At 39.0% G+C, this 22,092-nt stretch overlaps 2 protein-coding genes across 3 annotated transcripts in view; one reads left to right on the plus strand and one right to left on the minus strand.

The window, feature by feature from the left end:
- Positions 1-1,808: 1,808 nt before the first annotated feature.
- LOC135312013 (uncharacterized) lies at positions 1,809-8,467 on the minus strand. Its single transcript, XM_064443808.1, has 4 exons — positions 8,444-8,467; positions 7,378-7,564; positions 2,587-3,001; positions 1,809-2,493 (listed from the first exon to the last, which is right to left on the minus strand). Exons 1-4 carry the CDS (start codon positions 8,465-8,467, stop codon positions 1,809-1,811), a joined length of 1,311 nt encoding a protein of 436 aa, XP_064299878.1.
- The window catches only part of BACH1 (BTB domain and CNC homolog 1), a 32,265-nt gene continuing 12,413 nt past the window's right edge, over positions 2,241-22,092 (plus strand). The window contains exons 1-3 of one of the 2 annotated variants that reach the window (XM_064470452.1): positions 2,241-2,398; positions 15,044-15,341; positions 19,053-20,444. In XM_064470452.1, coding sequence (XP_064326522.1) covers positions 15,102-15,341; positions 19,053-20,444 — 1,632 coding nt within the window. In that variant the 5' untranslated portion in view covers positions 2,241-2,398; positions 15,044-15,101. Of the gene's footprint in view, positions 2,404-15,043; positions 15,342-19,052; positions 20,445-22,092 lie in introns of both variants that reach the window. The other variant, XM_064470461.1, reaches the window with a different exon arrangement.

Below are 22,092 nucleotides of genomic sequence, written 5' to 3' on the forward strand. Positions count from 1 at the left end.
CTAATGAAGATGTCTGATGAAAGAAATGGAGACAAAGAAATATTAACAAAATGCATCTTACAAAACTGAGGCTAAAGGACTTCAAAATGATCCAAGGAAAAGTGAAGCCTGCCTGTGAAATGCAGCCATTCCCCATTTAAAACAAAAACAAAACCAAAAACAAATTCCATTCAGAACCCTTTTTTCAGCTAGCAAACAAATAAATAAAGCAGCAGGGATTTCCTGTCTGTTATCAGTTTTAATCTGGTATAATGACTTTTCAAGAACGCTATTGAAAAGTTCCTTTCTAATTTGCTGTGAAAATGAAACTGCTTGGTTCACTGGGCGGGGGTGGCATCAGTTCTAGATCCTTCAGACTTCCCACCTGTGTCATTTCTAACTGGCTTGCCACTGAAAGTAAATAAAAAAATAATTTCATTAGCGTTACCACTGCAATGGTAGTAACTCTGTAGACAAGAGTATGAACACAGGCAGGAGTTAGGTAATACATAAAAGTATGTTTTTAAGAATGACACTCCATGCTTTTCAAACATAAGCATTTATGCTCATGGTTTCATCTGTTTCTGAATGATGCAAGGTCAGTCATTATACCCAGACATGAGGGGAACTCCCTCCCCTTTTATACACACCTATCATTACTAAATATTACCAGAAATATCTTTGCTCATATCTTCCCCAGAAATTCTCAGGAAGGCTAAAATTAAGTTTAGAATGTTTACTCTAAAACAGCTCGAGAAAGTTACGTGACACTTAAATGCAGTGCTCTAATTTGTTTTCTGAGGCATAATGCAATCTTATAATTCAAATGTTAGCAAAATGGATAAACTTTGTTAAAATTTCATGACAATGTAATTCCCATTGGTATTCTCGGCAGTGCCTCTTTTGCCATCATGAATGTTTTATTCAGGATACGCAGCTTCTGGAAGGAGGTTGCCTTCAGTGGTGCCCTTGAATAAACAGGTAAATGGAGTTTACCCCCCTCTGATCTGGCCAACAGAGAATTTTTTTCCCTTCTAATATATAAAATGGGAATTTTTTTCCATCTTTCAGTTTCTCTTTGCATTGCCTTCAAGATGATACTGGGGAGAACAAGCTGCCCTCTGGCTATTTTTAGCAGAAGGAAAGACCTTACTGCTACTCTAAGTTGCTTTGGAGGAGATGGATATCAACCAGAGCCTAGAAGTACTGAAAATTCTCTGGTCCAGGACAGGGTAACACACAGCAGCAGTTTCTAAGACATCCTCTTAGCTATCTGAATTTGTACATGTAGATAGCATCACACACAAAAAAACTTGTCGGGAGCTGAAAACGGTACACATAGTGCTGGACATCCTAGTTTGCCTTTCAATAGGGACACTATCTCATCAGTAACACCACACCATTTTCAGTCCTAGCACTGCTGTGCCTGTTGCTAGCTGAAGGCTATCTCTTCACCACAGCTTGCTCTGCAGTTTTTTGCCTTACTTGACATCTTATCTCCTCTCCCATAGCACAGCACAGAGCTCGATAGCTGGTTGACAAATCGGACCCAGACAAGGTCTGTCAGCAAGAGACTTCCAGCAAATCACCCCCACGTCAACACGGCTTGAGCTTCCATAAAGCATTTTAGCCCACACGACATCAGCTTAGCAAGTCAGTGAGTTATACCTCCAAAAACTCCCTCAGGGTGGTGCCTTTACAAAACGTTAGTTTTAACGTTTCCTGACACAAAAGCGTCACAAAGCACGTTACTGGTCAAGCCTGTTAACCGGATGGCTCTTCCCAGCACAGGCCTCGCACCGCGTTTCTAAAAGCGTAAGAGTTTTATGCTAGTAAAACACAAGAAGCCCGTCCCGTCCCGTCAGGTCTCCCCTCAGAAGACAGAGGAGGCGATGACAGCCGGGCTGCGGAGCATCTACGGCTTCCCGCCCGCGAAGCCCGCTCCCCTCAGAGCGGCGGCGAAGGGCCCGCCCAGCGCCCGAGTCAGCCCCTGCGCCCACCGCGCCTTCGCGAGCCCCCCCTGCGGGCGGGGCAGGCTGCCGGCGGTGCCGGAGGCGGGCGGCGGGGCCCGGCGCTGCCGCGGGGAGCTCCTGCCGGCGGGGGGGGGGCGGCGACGGGGGCAGGTGGCAGCGCGCATGCGCGCTGAGCCGTCGGTGTGGGCGGCTGCGCGTCGGCGGGGTGCGCCGCGTCCAATCGGCGGGCGGGGTGTGTGCGCGCGGGGAGGGGGGGGGGGGTTGGCGGGGGGGTGTAATGTTGTTGGGAGTCACCTGACCGCTCGCGCCGCAGTCGGGCCGCAGCCTGTGCCGGGAGCAGCCGAACCCGGGGGAGCGGGAGGAGGAAGGGGGCGAGGCGGCGGCGCTGCCTTCCCCCCAGGCCGACCGGCCCGCCCGCCTGTGGAGGAGCGGCGGCAGGCACTGAGGTGAGGTGAGCCGAACCGAGCCGAACCGGGCGCCGTCGGGAGCGGGCGCGTGGTTCGTCGGTTGCCCGTTGAGCTGCTGTGGGGCGAGGGCAGCGCTATTCGGGCGGTGGGGGGGGTTGGGGGGAGAGGCCGAGGTGCGTTCCCGAGGCGGTGTTAGTCAGCCTCCCCCCCCCCCCCCCCCCCCCCGCGTTTCCCTGCGCGGTGGACCGTCCCGCTGCGGCGGGGGCGGGCGCTGCCGGACCCCCGGGGAGGGCTGTGAGGGCGGCGGGGTCCGGCGCGGGGGCGCCCCGTCAGCGCCCGGGGGCACGGTACAGTTCCCCCTCCCCCGGTGCTGTGCCTCAGGTATTCCCCCGGCCGCCTCCCCCGAGGCCTGGGCCCGGCGCCGCCGCGGGGCCGGGCAGTCGGTCCTTAGCGTGTCGTTCCCTATTTCCGCGGGCGCCCGTGAGCGAGCCCCGGTGGCACAGGCGTGACTCTCCCACGCCGCGGTCCCTGGCTCTGCGTGAAAGGGACAGCTCAGCCGCGCTGGAAATGCGGCGGTAGCCCTGCTTCGCCCGGGTGGAACGTGCGACTGGTGCGTTTGGTGCTTGTCACCCTCTGTGGGAGCTGGGGAAGAGTTATTTTAGACCGTAAACAACGAGATCCGAATCCTGGCAGTCTTGTTCTGTACAGTGAGATACTTGGCATGCTTTGGGGCGTGCTGAAAGTGTAGTAATTGTGAAAGAACTGTCACCTGCTTTTCTGTCAAATTATATTTACGTTCTCCATTTTAGTACGGCAATATAACAGTAATCCCAAATTCATGTATAACTGGGTCCTCTAAATGTTTATTGAAATAAAAAAGGAAAAAGCCAACGTTCTGGCAGCAAAGGTAAAGTGAAGATAACACGTCTGTCAAAAGTTACTGCACAATGAAACTGTGTATGCAGTTAATTTGAGGTGCTTCAGGAAGGTGCTTTCACTGTGTGAAAACCGTATTTGACTGCGTTAATGCAATAATTACAATCCAGAAAGACTGTAAATTAAGGTTACATGGTGCTCTGAATACTCTAGTAGTAGAGTTAGTTCTTTAATCTCAAATGTTATGCCACACTGAAGAGAAAAAGAAAGAGTATATTCCTGTCAAACATGGTGAGTCCAAATTAATGCAACTAAGAGATTCCAAATTTTATTTTATGGTTTAGGAGCTTAACTTTAAAGGTGATTTAAGTGACATAATTACTCTTGGATGCCCTAACATGTGTGAGTAAATCTGTGTGTATGTTAGCAAGTAGTGAGGCCCAGAAGTGGCAGATTTGTAGAGAAACAGTTGTTGTTGAAAATGGAATATCCACGCTGTATGCTTTTCAGAAGGCATTCCTTTGAGCTAACTACTGAATCCCTTAGGATTTTGACTTGAGATGCCCTTTCAGAGTACACTTTCCAGTTTAATTTAGTCTAAAAAAACCCCTACTCTTATTGTCCACGTCCATCTTGTGAAGTGAATGAGAGGACAGTAAGTGGGATATTTGGGAAGTTTGGTTCACTAGCATACTCCTGATTCTAACCAAAATGCTAAAGTGGAAGTTTAACTTCCACGTACTGTATTTTTGAGTGCAGTCAAAAATGTGGAAGATCTTGGTGTGCTAAGTATGTTTGCTTTTTTATAGGTTCTAAAATCCTTATGCTAGGCATATTTTGAGCAGTAATATTTTAAAGTCTCGTATTGAAAAAGCATACTCTTTACCTTATCATTTGAATCAGGTGGCACTCTTACTGGGCATAGAATAGAGATGGCTCTCTACATGACTTTTCTAAGTCCCAGATAACTTTGTCGTATTTAGGGAAACAGCTCAAAAAGTGTCCTTGTCATGTCGTTCCAACAACAGCCCCCTCCTGGCCCCCTTACCACTTCTATAAGATGAGGTGTTCATGTAGATTCTTCATAGGTTTCCTTTTTATCATAGAGATGTGTTTCTCCTTGCACTGGGCATGCTGGTGTGAGTGGGGAGGAGTGGTAGGTCCATCGAAGGATTCATGTTTGTGTCTGAGTGCTGGCATTTTAGGTGTCCCTTAGAATTCAAACACGGGAGGTTTTAGGGGTAGAAAAAAACCTTTGTGGTATTTATAGCCTAAGCCCTGTTTGTATGCAATCCTTAGTTAAACCATAGGTAACATGTTAGTTGATGCAAATGTGGCTAGGAACAAAACCTTAAGTGAGCAAAAAATAACTGCTGAAACAACCATTAAGTTGTATGAATTCAGCCTAGTATGACCACAGTGGGGATAACGTATGAGGACCCACCTGCAGCTTTCCCTGCCCCCCACCTCCACGTGAGAGGTTAGCGGTGTGCAGAGGAAAAAACAAAACAGAAAGGCTCACTTTGCTGTGACAAATCATAGGCTGTATTGTAAAAGTAGTTCCATCTCCAACAGCATGCTGTATTTTTCAGTTAAGGCCTTTTTGAGGCTGGAGGGAAGTTTTGTTCTTGTTAAGTCATACAAAGGGAAGCCTTAGTATTTTGTAAAAATGTGAGTTAGCAGGTCAGAGTAAGGCTCAACGGACTGGTCATTTACTGAAAAAATTGGCAAAATTGACTTCAGGATCATTGGTGAAATACAAATAAATTGAGTTTAATCATTAGGTGTACATTGGAGAGTAGAAGGCTATCTAGGGTATCAGTTAGTCAAAAGGCCTTTAAATGAGTGCCTACATCCTAAAGAATATTCAGTTAGGCTTTAGAATCATGTTGTGATAATTTGTTTGTGAATTACTTAATTTAAACTGTCAAGATAATGTATGTAGGTGGTTGGTTGGATTCAGTTCTTGGCCCATTGACTAATACTTTGATAATAGAGAGATTTTGCTATCCCTGTTTTTACTTCTTTTAACATCAGTATTTTCAATGGTACCATCTCAAAAATACTTATGGCCTTACTAGCTGAGATGTAAATACCTTTTAACATCCTATGTCAGATAGGAAATGGTCTACAGTTTCCTGATAGGATAACTGAAACACAGCTTTGTGTGATTTGATGGAGGTCTTGGTAGAATTATAATTTGAAGTCTGGTCTTCTGCGTCTTTTTTTTTTTCCCCCTTATTATAGAAATATTGCCAATTCTGATGAACCTATGCTTTTATGTTTTCGTAGAAATGTTTCTGAAGTTCTTTCTGGTTTATGTCTAAAATACTTGTAGAATTTTCTGTTTCACATGCTGTGAAGAGCAGTTGTGGAAACAAATCAGAGTTAAAAAGCTAATACCAGAAACAAGATTATGAAGATAACTTCTAAAATGTGTTTTCTTGGACTTGCCGTATGGTTGCTTCTCAGCTCTTTCAGGTTCTTGCGACCTTCTAACTTAGGAGTAAGATACTTTAGAACCACAGATGGTTAATTTAGTATTCATTATAAATATTTTGACATACATACTTGTGAATGGATTCTGACAGTCATTAAAACAAAATAATTTACGTGGTTTGTTTAACTGCGGCAAGGAGTAGAATGTGTAGCTATAAAGGCAAAGATATTTGTCCTTTACTTAAAGGCAAGAGTTGACAGTAGATGGTAGTTCTGCATGCTTTATGCTATACCGGTTTACCCCTATCCTAAGTGAATATTTTATTATCAAAACTAGTTCTTATTCAAAAAAATTCCACAATTTCAACTAATACTTTTTGGGGTGTCATGTTCCTGGAGATTTCTGTTGTGGGGTGTTGTGGTTTTTTTTTTCTTCAGATCTGGGCATTGTTGTTATCTTCCCAGAGTTTAACTCTGAATACCAGCAGAATTGAAGGATTACAAGTGGTGAGATTTTGCTGCAAAGGAGCCTCTGAAATCCCTTCAGTCCTATGTCTTTTTTTAGCACTGAAACAAACCAAATCCCACGATATGATTTTTATCCCTGATCCAAAAAATACAAACAATTAGTCTTGTGTAAAATAATGTTAAACTGCAAAGTAGTAGATTTTTTTCAGGCTGTGGGCTGCTTTATTTTATGTTCTGAGGGAAACTATTCAAACCTCTGCTCTGTGGAAAATTTCTATGATTACACAGTATCAATCCTCCCCTAGCCCCCTGAGTTCTCATATAGCTTGCAAATATTAAAAAAGTTAATATCCAAGCTTAAAATCTGGAAAACAAATTAAGACTCTGAGCGCAGACTTAAAACTTGCCAGACTTCCCGTGATTCTTTCTAATTCTCGCTTGTGACTTGACAAGAGTCCAAATGCTGTGGTAAGAATTATGTTGCAGAAATACAACCTAATAATTTTTTTAAAGTTCATTTATGTAATTAAGCTGTGAACAATATCATCCAGGTGTTCAGACTAATAAATAATACAATTTGGAGTTTTAATTATGAATGTGCTAATCATCTGAAGATGAGACCTACTTTTTTAGAGAAGGCATTGTTCTTATGAAGCAAAGCCTTTTTGCCTTTTTTAAACCAATTTTTTCTTTGAAAGTCTTTTTGAACTAAAGACGGAGAAGCAATAAACACGAACACTAAAATGCTTGTTCATTCCTTGTCAGCATAACGTGAATCAGCACTAGTAACCGCTGTAGGCATTCATCTGTAACATAACTTTATTTCCTTAAAAGGAGAGGTAGCTGGGGGCAAGGACACAGATATAAAACTTCAGAAAAAAGCCTTTGCAGTGTGTTTTGAATAAATTGTCTCTTATCCAAACTGTCTGGCTCTAGCAGTAGTAATTGATAGTTGTCCCCTTGTACTTAACCTGTCTTCCACAGATGTATTTTTTTAATAGGATAAAGTAAATATAAATGTCCACTCTAAGGGAACTGAGGGAGATAAGTGACCTGCTGGAAGTTACTCAGCAGATCAGCATAGGAGTTAGGAATAGCATCCAGAGTTTGTGGTTTTTTTTTTTTTTTTCCAAGCTATTTATTTGGGTCTACAATGCTTATTTTCCAGCTGTTCAGGAGTTGAAAGTGCTCTAGGAGTACAGATATGTTACAGGCATGGTTGTAGCTGAGCAGACCTTTGTCTGCTGGGTGATAAATTAATCTTGCTAGTTTTATCGTGATGGTGATCACAACTGAAATTGCATCTGGATGTCCAGGTTCAACCAGCTCAGAGGGCAGTGACAGCAAAGGTGTCCTGCCCAGGTTCTGCAGCTGCTGAAGGGAGGCTTCACTCTGTGCTTTCTCTGATTTCAAGAACTTTACCTGTGTACAAGTGAGAGTTACTGTGATTACTATAGAGTATTGATATGTGGTATTAGCAGATGGTTGTTCACTAAGAAAGTAAAGACTAAGGGCATTGTTTACTTTTTTAGTAAATTGGGTAAATTTTGCACTGGGTCATTTACAGAAAACTTATGGTAGGTGAAGGTTAGAACATCCCACTTCCCCCCAGTGTGTAGACTGAGCTGATTGTGATGGTAGAGTCACTTAATTGATATGAGTCTAGGAATAAAACGTTAGCTGCTCTTCTTAGGAATATCTGAAATGGATGTATTGACTGATGGAAAATAAGTAAGAGGCTGTTGCTCTTCAAAAGAAAGCACTGACTTGATAACTCCCATGGCTCAGGTATTTTTGCTTGGCTCCTGCTGATACCATTGTGATTGTAGAGCTTAAGGGAGAAGAACCACAGATCAATTTGTGCTGGTTTATTGCCCCACTTGCTAGTAAGTGTATTAGAGTTAATGGTAATAAAGTACATGTGTTCTATTTGACAGTGAATGTTTAGCATCCAAATTTAGTGATTGCCTGTGAGACTCGATTGAATCCAAATGCCTGTGGGTACCTGTTGTATCTTGGTGACCATTAGATATTGGATTTTCCTTTCCATGTCCTTAGGTTTACTGCCAAGAGTTTATACTCTAAGTTTGGCAAATCAGCTATATCTTTCCTGAAAGTGCAAGCTGCCTAAGTAGTAAAGGCATGACCGTTATTGATCTACACAGATTCCTGTGCTCTGATTTAGCGTTTTTAGGACACCTGAAACATTAAAACTCAGAATGTTCAAAAAGTATTTTGGTGAACACAGGTGTATCATAATATAAGTAGAAGCAGAAATGACAGTGTTTTGCACTCTCAAACCTGTATCTCAGTTTTAAGGGCCATTTTAGTATTCTTTGGCTGTCTGCCTTAGAGTCTCAGAGCCTATGGAGCTCATTTCTGTGACTCATTCATTCTTTCTAGTTGTGAATTTTCTTCAAATGCCACTGGCGGATCTTTCCAGCATCAGCTGGTCTGATGTTCAAAACACTCTATTTAGCTGCAAAGCGTACCCCTTTGTGTGTTGAAGTATCACCCTTTTCAGTTTTCGTGGTGTTTGAGTATATAAACTAAAGGACACTGAATTTATCTCTGTGTTAGCTGTCTTACTGTTGTTCTAAGTTGTTCTGTTGTAAGGTTCCTGGCAGCTGTCATAGGCAGGCAGAGACACTTCCAGCTGTTATTTTTGTTGTCTTTGTTCAGAAAGAATGATGCAAGTATACAATAAACCAGCTATAAGCATATAGAAGTGGTGTTACCTGCTGATTTTTCTAAGTTACTGAAAGGCTTAGTTGTACACAATATAGCATTTTGGTTTTTTTCTAATTTTGATGCAAAATACTCTGTTTAAATCTTCATTTAAAGTCTAAAGAAGTTCTTACTATTTAATTCACTGCAATTAGTAATAGTATGGTTTGTTTATTTAGTCAGTTTGGTTGATTTTTATGATCCTGTATGTCTGGCATTCATTATTAATAAAATATTTTGGACAGAGCATTTGTGTTAGAAATTCTCTACAGAAAAGCTGCAGTTCTTTGGTAGTTGTCCAGTGGGCATCTGGATAAGTGGCGATGATTTGGGATAATTGCTGCTGATGTTAATATTTGCAGTGAGCTGATGGGTGGTACTGTTGCTTTATTGTTCTAAGGTTTTGAATGTTGTCTTTACTTCTACCTCTTATTGCTATTGCTTCTGATTAGCCTTATAACTTCCCCTTTATGGGATTTCTGTTTATCAGCTTTTTGCAACCACAAAGGACTTAATCATTATGGCAAATTGTGAAGTTTGGGCTCACGAACACGAAAAAAGGCAAATGCTCATATTGAGTGTTCTGTGTCAGTGTACATACACTGTGTTTTGCTGTCCTTTGCATAATGGAGAAAATTACTCCTCAGCATTAGATACTTGAGAAAGTGGTACTGTGTCAAATCCTGACTCTAGGAGTGGTTTGCTAGGAAGACCTATTGTAAGAGGCATTTACTGGTTTTATTATTAATAATATATGCATATATATTATATGAAATTTACATATTATTTATATGATAGAGTAATTCTATATTTACATATATTATTCATAAGTGTACACCTTTTTTTTTTTTTGTGAAATGCAATACAAAACTTTCCAGGGCTGTGTAGTTGTCTGAATTTTCAGAGACATACTTAAACATCAAGCAGTTATTTTGCCCTGTCATAAAAGTATGGAGGTAAGCTGGTTTCTCTGCCTGCTTTTGTCAGCTTCAGTGACAACTTGATGCTTCAAAGCTTCCTTCACCTCTTGCATAAAGCTTTTCTTGTTGACAACAGGATATTAAGTGCAGTCTTGTGTTGTTGAGGTGGTGGTGCTAAGTGTGAAAGTTAATGCTACCTTGTGCAAAACTTACATGCATGTGGATGAGAAATACATCACACTGTTATGAGTTTTATCCTGGTAATAGGTACTGACTCTTATGCTATCTATTCTAAGGTAATATTATCTATTATTATTTTCCTTCTGTAACTAAACAACAATATTTCCTTGTAGCTTTACCTGATCTCAGCCATAATGACTATCATCTTTGGAATATATACTTTAAGTATCAAATGAGGAGACTTTATGGTTTACCTAAAGACCTGCACTGAGAGACTCTTTAAAGCAGAGATTGTGGGGAAGGAAGTAGAGGATCATTTAACTAACTTATTTTATTCTGCAGTCAGCTAGGAGTTAAAGTGCAGTAATTGCTACCGATTGAAAGCAATCATATGAGCAAACCTGCAGTCTAATTTTAAGTGTCTTACACTTACTATACTTTGCAATTACCTCCATGATGTTAATATAAGCTAATGAATAACTTCAAATGCACGAGAAAAACGAGTCTTGGATGAGATCTGTATTTGCCAATGAGTCTTGATAGGCATCTTGCTGTGATCTCTACACTGTGTACTTAAACAAATGCATATTCCTTTTTAAAATATTGTTGCAGTGCTAGTTTTCGTTAGAATAATAAGTATTTTATGTCTATGAAAATAAATATATATCTCTCTAGTCAATTTAAAGTAGAGATGTCTAAATTTACTGATGATATGGTAATTTTACAGGTACCGGTTAGGCATAGTTTTCCTATTGAATCGTATGCTAGTTAGGAGAAAAAAAAAAAAAATTGGAGTTACTTCACTTTGATAAAGCAGAATAAAGTTTTATAGCCAGTATTTAAGAGAAAATATTTTTGCCTTTAGGCAAAACATTTTTTTATCTCAAAATCACTGGCCAATAAAGAACGGAAACTGCATAGTAGCATGCTTTGTTGTGTTTAAAGCAGAACTTGACTCATTCAGCTGCAAGTGTTCCTTTATGTAGTTTTTACACCAGCGTGTGTGTTTATATACCTTTTCTCCTCCCTGCCCCCCGCCCCAAGACTATGAGGTTATTAGGTGTGCAGAATTTCAGGTGAGAAGTATTTGAGGAATGCTGTTGTACTGACAATGCTAGTTTTCTTCCTCTGAGGATTTGTAGTTAGTGAGTTTTCATGTTGTTGTTTCTTTAGTCCTTTCAACCTGCATTATAAGGACTGTTTTAAGGAGAGTCCAAAAAGGTCTTCCAAAACTTACTTTTGCTGGTAACTGCTGTACCAAATATCTTAAAAGAATGTTCTTGCATGTTTTCGTTTCTTAGTGACTTTTGCAGTCACATGGTTGTTCCTTGACACTGACTTCATGAACGCTTATTTAAATATACAGTCATCTGCTGTCTTTTGGAATTCTAAGTTACCTGTGACTGCTTTTAGTTTTCCTTACTTAAGTGTTAATTTCAAAATAAGAACAGGAGTTTTAGTCTGGTTTCCAAGGACATAACTTGTGTTATCATTGTTTGTAGTATGTATTTTCCTTCTTTTTAGTAACTTGTTGCTGCTTTTATTTGAATTGTCTGAGAGGGGAAAAAAAATCTGATAGCTAATATTTGTGGAAAATTAAATTATGTAGAATGGACACCTGCACTGGGCGAGGAAAGCTTAGAAAGCTCTGTGTGTGTTGGACAGTTACAATATGAGTTTGTAAGTTTTAGAGCTTTTTTAAAAAAGGCACCATTGAATTGTTTTCTCCACATATTTTCCCCTCTTTATCTGTCCCTTAAAAAAATGAATTTTAAGAATTTCTGAGCGCTCCAGGAGAATAGTTAAAGTAGAGGAAAAAATAAGTGATTTACAGAAAGGATGTTTGTTTTCCTCATTGGTACAACAGTAAGTCTTGTTGCTGTGGATATGTATATAACAAATCTACTTATCGACAAGTGTGGTTTTTTTTGTACTCACATGCTGCTGTGGAAAATCTAGTTGGCTGTCATGACAAATACTATCATAAATGTGCTGCTTTGCCTTTGTTACACAACTGGAAAACAGAATTAAGACATTCACAAGTTTGACCTCTGTTAGTACGTCTCTAAAGTGTAATATCTTTTTACAGGGGTTACATTTTCCCTTTCCTGTCTGATGCTTTTTGCTTTCACCAGCATTTTCAGTCTTCTGTTTCTTTTCCTTTTGATTTCTCTCTTTATCATGTGAGGTAGTAGTTAGATTTTACAAAGACTGAGAGAAATTTAGTCTTTGAGTGTGTTGTGTGGTGGTCTTTTGTTTGTTCGTATTTTTGTAAAGGTTCTTTTAAACTTTGAAATGTGTAATGAAATGCTGCATTTTATATTTTGGATACCTCAAAAAAACTTGCATCATTAATAGTGGGGACATAACTTGGCTGATGAAATGGTCATATTAGGAAGTACAACATTCTGTTGGAGTAAAGTGTTAAATTGAGTTATGCTTAAATTGAATATTTATTTTCACTTCCCAGGAAACAGAAGGTAGTGTGCCAGTGTTGAAACCTAATTTGTTTTGGGTTTTTTTTGGTAGCAGCAACATTGGAAGCTCACTATGAGTGCTTCAGGTGGGCTGCGTGCTGTTTTGAAAGCATGTTGTGTGCCTTGGGGAGATTGAGTGAAAAGGAGGGTGACTGTCCTCTGCGCACCTGGGCGCAGACACTCACAAACTACTGTTCCTTTTATCCTCCCATGCTGTGAAAGTCTGATGAGCTGAATCGGATATTGACATTGATTATTTTATGAGGGGAGACCCAAGAGCAGCATATATGGTACATGGGTTGTCTGAGGGTTGGGAGAACTTGGGACTTCAAAAGAAGAAAGAAAAAAGAACCTTTAAAGGCCTGTCTGTAACTATAGTTTCCCTCAAGAGTTCTGACTAGGTGTTCACCCCAAAGTATGTCCTTATCTTTAATACTTCCCTGTGCTCCCCACCACCCTGGATTTAGTCTTCCATTTTGTCCTCTGTTCCTTTTTGATGACTTCTTTTTTTTTAGAGCTTCTGGTAACAAATACGAAGTCATACTTTGTTAAACTGTGTAATATTTGAGGAATATAGTAAGTTAAAGATATAGAGTAAACAAATTAGGAAAACATTATTTATATTGCACTGCTTCTCATAAGCTATTATAGGAATAGAATTTAATGAATAACTTTCACAGGGAATTATTTCATAGTACTTAATTTCCAATCAGTTTAAATGGGTATTTCCAATAATCTACAAAAACAAACCTCTGTAGTCTTGTCATTAGGTATATGAAAACCTGTTTTTTCGCTTTCAAAGATAAGGCCTTCAGGGTTAACAGCACATGGTATAGCTATTGCTTAGTGGAAGAACTCTGGTTTGTGTTACTTTTTTTTTCCCCTCAGAACTGTTATTTTCACAAAACAAAATCTTGGATATTTAAGCAAATGCCCCAAAACAGACTTACTTTGTCTCTGCCAAGTTATGATCGGTACGTTTTGTTGGTAAAGTTGACTGTGAGCCTAGTGTCTTCCATGAGGGAGCGGGAAGAGCAGATAATGCTGATGCTTTGCACTTTAGTGGAGTCCAGGCTGGTACTGTGCTCCTACTGCCACTGGAGATGTGGATCTTTTTCTTCTCTCTTTCTGTTCAAAAGATCACTAAGAATGCCTGTATGCCATGAAAACAACTTGTGTAGTGAGTAACCAGTAGTATAGCTCGCAGGGTGGCTGGTTTTTTCCACACTGGATTTAAAAATGGCCATGCCCTCCTCCCTCCCCGTGTTGTGAAAGTTTCCCATATTTGAAAACTGAAGATTTGCATTGGCTACAGTTTTATTGTTGTTGGGAGCTGGCATATCATAACAACCTCAGTTGAGCAATGTAATGATTGGGTAGTCCTGTGTCAGCTGAAGTGATTCTCAGCAGCTGTGTTCAGTTACAGTAACTCTTGGGTAGAATAGGCCAGTGTAATCTAAATGCTCAGTTTAAGGTAACACTTTTCCTAGTAATATTGTATTTTACTTGCAGGACAGTTACAAATCTGGTTAGGTGGTTTATTCATCAAGCTTTAGGTGCAAGGATGCTTCTTACTGGGGGTGTGTGGGGGATTTTAACTGGAAGAAAGGCTCAATTCAAGGAAGATAGGAATTTAGAAATACATTGTAAAGATCAGACTTGAGAATTGCATTCTCTAGGAGGGCTGACTTCTTCCTAGCCCTTTTTTTTTTTTTTTTTGAACACTAGGAGTTGAGGAATAGCTTCAGGTCAGTTATTTAAAACCCTGAAATAAACTTATATATACCATATAAATTTTACTGGTGTTTATTGTACAATATATACTGTTATTTCAGAGCTTTCATGCTCTGTCACAAAAGGAATTCCATTGCCAGGTGATCTGAATCATAGTGATTGATTAAGACAGCAAACTTAACAAGCATGACAATTCAAATAATGATGGGCAGGAGAGGGGGAAAAAAAGGGCTGTATTAGAGATTTAGGGCAGGTGGAAAATAGGAGAACTAATCTGCTTTAAAAACAAAACACCAACCTACTAGACAGAAAATGAGTGTTTTACCAATGCCTGACTGGTTTAGCAGGCAAACTACTTTTGAAGGAAGACAGAACACAAATCTTTTAGTCTGTACTGGGTGAGTCAGTAAACAGAAGTAGCTTACATAGTATTCTGGTGACTTTTGGCTTAATGTATCGGTTTCTCATGTTTCTTTACATTTTTGTACTGTTGGAGTCTGAATATACTGATAACTAAAAATGAAAGCTTAAATAATTGTTATGGTAAAGTTATGACTCTTAATTGCTTGCTGAGGAAAAATCTGTTATTTGTCACTGAAGTCACATGAGAAATTGTTCCCTTTTTTGGTTTATGAAACTACTAAAGCAGTATTTTAAAATGTACTTATTAAGGTTTGGGTACTTCAAATGCTCATAAGTATCTATGTATTAACATGTATGAAAATATTGAGTATTAATCTTAGTCTTAAAAAGAATTAGAACAGGCAACACATGTTTAACAGTTTATTATGTTTTGGTATCAGTAGGATACCAGCAGGATGTTGGATATGACTTTCACGTGTACAACTTTTCTCTTCCTTCAGATCTGAAGAATAGAAGCATGCTTTCCACTGAGACTTACACTACCATTTGTGATACAGAATGTCTCTAAGTGAGAAGAATAGTGTGGTTTTTGCATATGAATCTTCAGTACACAGTACCAATGTACTTCTCAGTCTTGATGATCAGAGAAAGCAAGATATTCTTTGTGATGTTACTATTTTAGTGGAAGATCAGCGATTTCGGGCTCACAAAGCTGTGCTTGCAGCTTGCAGCAGTTACTTCCTTTCAAGAATTGTGGGCCAGGTGGATGCTGATCTTATCATCACTTTACCGGAAGAGGTGAGTGTCACTCCCTTCTGTATTTTACCTGCCAGTGCTTCTAATCTGTTTTGTGCAATTCTGTTTTACAGTAGGCTGATGTTTAACTGAGAAGTTAAAGTTAGAGAGTTAAGACCTGAAGGGAAGAAATTTCTGAGTTGTTGTAAAGCTGCCATTGGTTGGGCTAAAGGCTAGACAGATGAGCGTGTATCACAGACTGAAGATAAGTGAATGCGGTCTTGGGAAGTGTATAGGGGAGATCTTTTCAGTTAAGGATTTATTGCTTTTACAGTTGTGCACCTGATTCAAAGCATGTAATGGGCTTTAAATGGTAAAAAAGTATTGCAGAACTTGAAAAGAGAATACTTTTGGAGTAATAAATAAATTAAAGCTTAAAATGGTATTACCATTAAATCAATGTCATTAAGATTTGGTTTTGTATGTTTGAGTAATACAACTGTGCTTATTCCTTGCTTGCTGCTTACTGTTACTAACAATTCTCTTCTACTCAGTTCCCCATCCTTCTTACACACTGATCATTAGCAGCTTGCTTTTTTTTTACTGTGTTTTATTACTTTTAAGACTAAGAACATATTGCAATTGCTTGCTTGCTTTTTTTACCCCTAATATACATATTATTAAATTGGATTGAATTTTGAGGCTTTTGGCGGGAGTGAGCCAGAACTTGACATCTGTAGGAACAAAAAATTTATTATTACATATCTCGAGCATCCAAGACATGTAAAGATTCCAGTTGGTAGTTGAGAGGCATAAAGCAAGCAAGTGACTGGATTTTTACATGAAATGCTGTGCTTGTAGATGAAAAGTGCTCTGATTACTGCTACCACTGGGCACATTCTGAAGAGTTGGTTGTTAAATGATCAATGGCTTTCTGGAAGTTAGTTCTTGGTAATCAGCTTTGGGGGTGGGATAATAACATGCAAATTGTTGGCAACTCAACTAAAATCATTGAAGTTGGAGGACAGTTGCATATCAATGAATATTTGTAATAACATTGGAGATTACATTAGAAACTTGTTCATGGTCAAGACTGAGTTGAGTGTTAATGCAGAGATGATGTATTCAGAAATTCTGTGCTTCAGTAAGGTAGCTACTTTGCTGGCTTTGTAACATACTGAGATAGGCAGAAGGATTCTCTCTTACCACAATCTTTCACATTTTATAGAAAACAGAAAACTAAAAAGGATCAAGTGGTCTCTTTAAAGAGCTTCAGTGATCTTTGCTGTTATCTGTTGATCAATGAATTTGTTACAAAATTATGTTACCGCATAATACTATATTTCACTTTTACTTAACCTACTTACTGTGTGTCTCTGTTCATTTCTTCTTCTACTTTTTTTCCTAGTGGCTTAATATGTTGAAAGCCTGAATGTCTCTCAGATTAAAAGTAATGATGGGAAGGGAAGTAGGATGCTGGAAGGCACAAAGCCATGATTTGGAGTAAAAGAGGGAAATTAGTGGCATGTGAAACTTCTGATGTTGAAGAGAATTTTACTTTGGGATAATGGAAAAAAATAGCATCTGGAAGAATAAGACATGTATATCAAAATTGGAGAGGGGAAAAATAGTCTCTGGTGCTAAGCAGTAGTGTTCCAATGAACCCATGAAATAAACCTGGGTTAGAAGGGACCAGAGTTTATAAAGAAAATGGAGGAACATGATAATCCTGGTATTTACTACAATGTAGGCTTAAGAGGGCTCTTAATGTAATTTGGTATTACTGATGTAAGAACTGAATCAGGTGAAGCAACAAACAAAAATACAAACAGTGAATCTCATCTTTTAATCATTTGATCTGATCACGGATAAATGCATTTTAAGACTCAGCAACTTGAGCTTCTCTTCTGGGAACTGCTAAATATTTTGAAGTAAATCAGTTTATGAAGCTGCATATTTAAGAGAAAGGCAAACACTGATCACATGGTTTGACATGCTTTTTAAAATTTTTTTAACCTTTTTAACCGTCCAAAGTATTTGAAGTTTAAAATGAAAGATAGCAGTTGGAGAACCAATAATGTACCAAAATATTATTGGAATTAAAGTACTTTATATATATAAATATTGTAAACAATAATTACTGTAGTCTTGGTGTCCATTCTGTGTTGTTTTTCTACCAATGTTTTTACTTTCAGAGTTAGACTTTCAGCCCAAATAGAAATTAAATAAAAGGCTACTGCAGCAGATGCTTTTCTAGGTCAGTCAGACCAAGAGTCTTTCCTCAAACAAGACAGAACACTAGATAACCAGCTAGAAATGTGTAAGAGAAAGTGAAAGGAGTACAGGGTGGTTTTTTACCCCCCTCGATCCTTCCAGTTTTTAACAAATAAGTGTTTCTACCTTAGAGGGAAAGAATGTACAGTTTTGAAATACCATTATATTTGTTTTGTTCAATTTCATGTATGAATGTCACTTGTTTGTAAACCCACTTTAATAATTGATTGACTGTACTAAGATTGAAGACGTGCCAGCTTATGGATAAGCTGTCTTTTTATGTCCCCCTTCCCCACGTTATTAAGGATGAATTAATGTGATGGTGTGATCAGTAGTTTTCTCTCCAGAGCATATTTTAAATGCTATTTTAAGAATACTTCAGATAGGTCATAAGAGTTTACAGACAGTTTTGCTGAACTGTCTCTGCACAGATGTCTTCCTTTCATGTGTTGTTTACGTGTTCTTTAAAAAAGTACCAAGCAACCACTAAAAAACAAACCCTCAACTGATGCCTTAATTAAATTACATGTATAATTATCCTGCTGACAGAAGAATTCAGTGTAGCTAATGCATAAATATAGCACTTTATTCTGCATAAAGTCCTGTTCATTTCAATACAGGAGGGGAGCAGAATGTGGGCCTGAGATTGAGTAGTAATAGTGGATGTATTGCTTTATCCTTCGCTTGCATGGAAGGGCTAAAGGGATTGTCCTGTAATTTGTAATATGGTGATCTGTTTACAGCTTTCTGCCTGATTTCTTAGTAATTTTTTTCATGCGTATGTGATCTTGTTCAATTTGTAACGATACAGTTTTTATCTCTCGATTCCCTGTTAGGCAACTGTTTTGCAGTAAAAACTGAGATGATAATGCTAGAAATGTTCAGTTAAAATTCCGTATTCCAAAGAAGCTTTAAAATGAGAATAATTGGTTTTGGTGTACAGTTTTTGGGTACAATTCTTTTCATCTGTGGGAGGACGAAAGGAGTTAGGTGGCTATAGTAATAGGTAATCACATGTAGACAAATTCCATTTTTTCAAACCTTTTTTATATTGATGGTGCATAAGACTGAGCAAATAACAGTAACTGCTCTTTAAAGGAACAATTAAATACCAGCAGCATTTTGATCTTATTCCAGAATAATTCACCTACTACTGGGGTTTGAAAGGTATTTTTGTGAAGCTAGAATCCAGTTTCTGGTTTTCAGTGTACAGCAGTATTTTTTCACTTTAGTACAGTATTGTCGGAACATTTTATTAAGAGGTTGATCAGAGTGAAGAAGCTAATTGCCACAAAATGTACAGGATAAAATTGTGTCAGATTATTTGTTTCAGAATGAGTGTGGCCAGGTTTTCTCTGCAGAACAAATCCGTGCTTTTGTCTTGTTCTTGTCCTACTGGTGTGGATTGCTCACAGGTAAATTTGGGTTCTGTGTGTTTCTCTCTTTAAGCCCATATTGGCCATACTAATATTTTTTCTTCCTTTTTTATTTTTTAAATAGGTAACACTTAAAGGATTTAGTCCCTTGCTACAGTTTGCATACACAGCTAAACTTATTTTAAATAAAGACAATGTGTCTGAAGTTTGCAAATGTGCTGAATTTTTGGGTGTACGCAACATTGAAGAGTCTTGCTTTCAGTTTCTCAAGTTCAAATTTTTGGACTTTAAATCAGATCAACAAGAATGTCCCAGGAAGAAGTGTTGTACACAGCGTTGTCGGAAAACAAACCCTAAAATTGGCAATGTGGATGATGGAGACCTAGAAATAGATGAGGAAGCAGAAGAACTTCTAGAAAAGGAATATAGTCAAACTCCTGACACAAAGCTCTATAAAGATGAAGAAAATACTAAATCATCGCCTGCTTTCCAAGATAATGCCAATCAAACATGTGATCCTGTACATTCAGAAAGGGGTAGTATTTCCAGCTTATCTTCCCAATGTCCAAAGTATAGGAAATTCCAGAAAGCTTTTGGAAATGACAAAGTTCATGTTTCAGAGTCCGGTTCCAGTATTAAAGACATTCAGGTGCCACCAATTGCAACTTTCCTTGAGAAGGAAATATCTGATAATGATAGCATGCAAAAAGCTCAGGAGTGTGTACCTATGCAGCTGGTCTCAAAATGTGAAGAGACTCAGGTAAAAATGGAAGAAGGGGAGGGAGGCACTGAGAAAAAGGAAGAGTCAAAGAGAGATTCTGTGACTCAGAATGTGCCGTGTCCTGTGGAGAAAATGGATCTTACTGTTTTCCCCCAAAACTCTGCTGCACCTCATGGACTTAATTCTGTGTCTTTTTTACATACTTGTGAGCAATATGGTAACTTGAATTTCAGTAGTATGCAGAACAACAGTGTCTTAACTGAAAAAACTGTATCAGGTACTGGAGTTGGGAATGACAAAATCCAAAGTCCGGATGACACACCTTCAAAAGTTGATTTGTGCACTAGGGAAGCCACTAACATTACATCAGCTGGTGATCGAAGCAGTGTGGAGAGAGAGGTAGCAGAACATCTAGCAAAAGGGTTCTGGAGTGATATTTACAGCACAGAAGCCTGTCAAATACATTTACCACCTGCAGTTCCGAAAGAGTGCTTGGAGCCGGTATATTCAGGGAAGAAATCAGAGTGTCCGTGGTTGGGCATCAGGATTAGTGAAAGCCCTGAACCTTGCTCTCAACGAACTTTTACAACGTTGAATTCTGTCAACTGCCCCTTTATAAGCAACCTTGGTACTGAAGGATGCTCCAACAGCTCTGAAATAAGCAGTGGAGATTATGTTCAGGGACAGCAACAAGAACAGTGTCCCTATAATTATGTGATAAGTTTGGGAGAGGATTCAGAAACTGACACCGAGGGAGACAGTGAATCCTGTTCAGCAAGAGAACAAGAATGCGAGGTAAGAGCATCCTGGTGTATCCTTTGCTTCCCCGTCTCTTAAAGCCCTATTCAAAAACCTAACTCTGAGTCTCTTTGTGGTGTCATGGTGGCAGGGAGGGCAGTTGTGGTTGCTTGCTTTAAAAATCTGAGACATGGAAGTTTAAATAACCATTCAGAGGCTTATATGGAAGATCCCTGTTAATTCAGGGAGACTTAGGCGGTATTTTTTGGTAGGATATTGGAAATGGTAGGTGCTTAGGTATTGGATATCTTCAGATATTTTTCTGGAACAACTTTATCAGAAAAGCTTGTGAGTCTTAAACCAAGGCATGGGGGTTCTTTTCTAGAATTTCTTTTTGTCTAGTTCAGCTAAATTTAAGAAAACTCTAAACTTCTTGGAACCTTTGGTTTTTAGAAACTTTGCAGTTTTCTTGGTTTTATTCTGAGTTATGGGGTAAGATGGGAGAAAAAGGATATTTCTGATTTAGTGTGAAATGAAAATTAAGTTTTCAAGCTGGCTTCAGTAGACTATGTAAGACTGCTTTAATAGTATTGCCTTTTCCAAAATTGTTATATTTGCTCATCCAACTGCAGAACTTACTTAGCACTTCTTTCCTTTACGTCATTGCTTTGGTAGCGTTTTAGGTAGATGCCATACATAAGTAGTCTAATCCCAAATGATTTTGCTATACACCTGGAATGATTTCTGTCACAGTTCATGAAACTGTAGAAGTGCAGTGTGACTGTGTATGTTGGATCATGATATTCATCATGAAAATGCAGTTGTTTTTAAAGCACTAGGGTTTTTTCTTTCAAGATGCAGGGCCTTAGTGAGACCTAAAATAAGTGGAAGCGGCTGTCAATGTAGAAAGTTGGCAAGCCAAACAAGGCAAAAATTGGCTAAATACATGCCTCATCTTTATGTTACAAAGACGTAGGGGGGTTCATTGCTGAGGGCAATACTCTGTCCTCTTTTTTTTTTTATTTTTTTTTGCCTGTTTGTCACCAGTGGTAGACAAACACAGAAAGGGTTTCTGTGTTTGCTTTTTAAACTAAATTCAGATCTTTGACCACAGCAAAGTAACTCATTTTGCTACATATACGCAAATGTGAGGATTAAAATAAAGTGGCTTTAGTTGGATACTTCATAACATGTCACAATTATTTTCTACAGGTAAAGGTTTTTTTAGTATTAATCAGGACTTTGTGATCTATGTACATTTTGGACGCTCCTGCTTCTGGAGCTCCGGTGTACAGACAGTAGCAGGAGCCTGGTTCTCTCCCTTCTCCATCATTAAGGACTACAAGACAAATATTTTAACTTCTATATTTTAAGTAAATCCCTTTTTCAGATGAGCTTTTCCTGTGGAAAACGCTAGCTATAAAAATGTATGCAGGATACAGTCTTAATAGCAGCTTAGGGGAAGCTTTAGACTATATTAGTGATACTTGACACCTGTTTTGTGTACCACCTAACCCAAAAACTTATTTTCCTAGAGTGTGTCACCTTATTATTTGCTGCACGCATGGATAGATTTCATCCTACGCTGAGTATGCTTTTGAGGATCTAGTGTGCAAAGTACTCAGTTATTTTGCCTGTGCTTGAACTCATGTAGTTGAAACCCCTGGGTTTTATCCACCTCACCTGAGGGCTACATTAGCTTGCT

This window comes from Phalacrocorax carbo, chromosome 1 (genome assembly GCF_963921805.1).
Source record: "Phalacrocorax carbo chromosome 1, bPhaCar2.1, whole genome shotgun sequence".
In the NCBI taxonomy this organism is placed as follows: domain Eukaryota; kingdom Metazoa; phylum Chordata; class Aves; order Suliformes; family Phalacrocoracidae; genus Phalacrocorax; species Phalacrocorax carbo.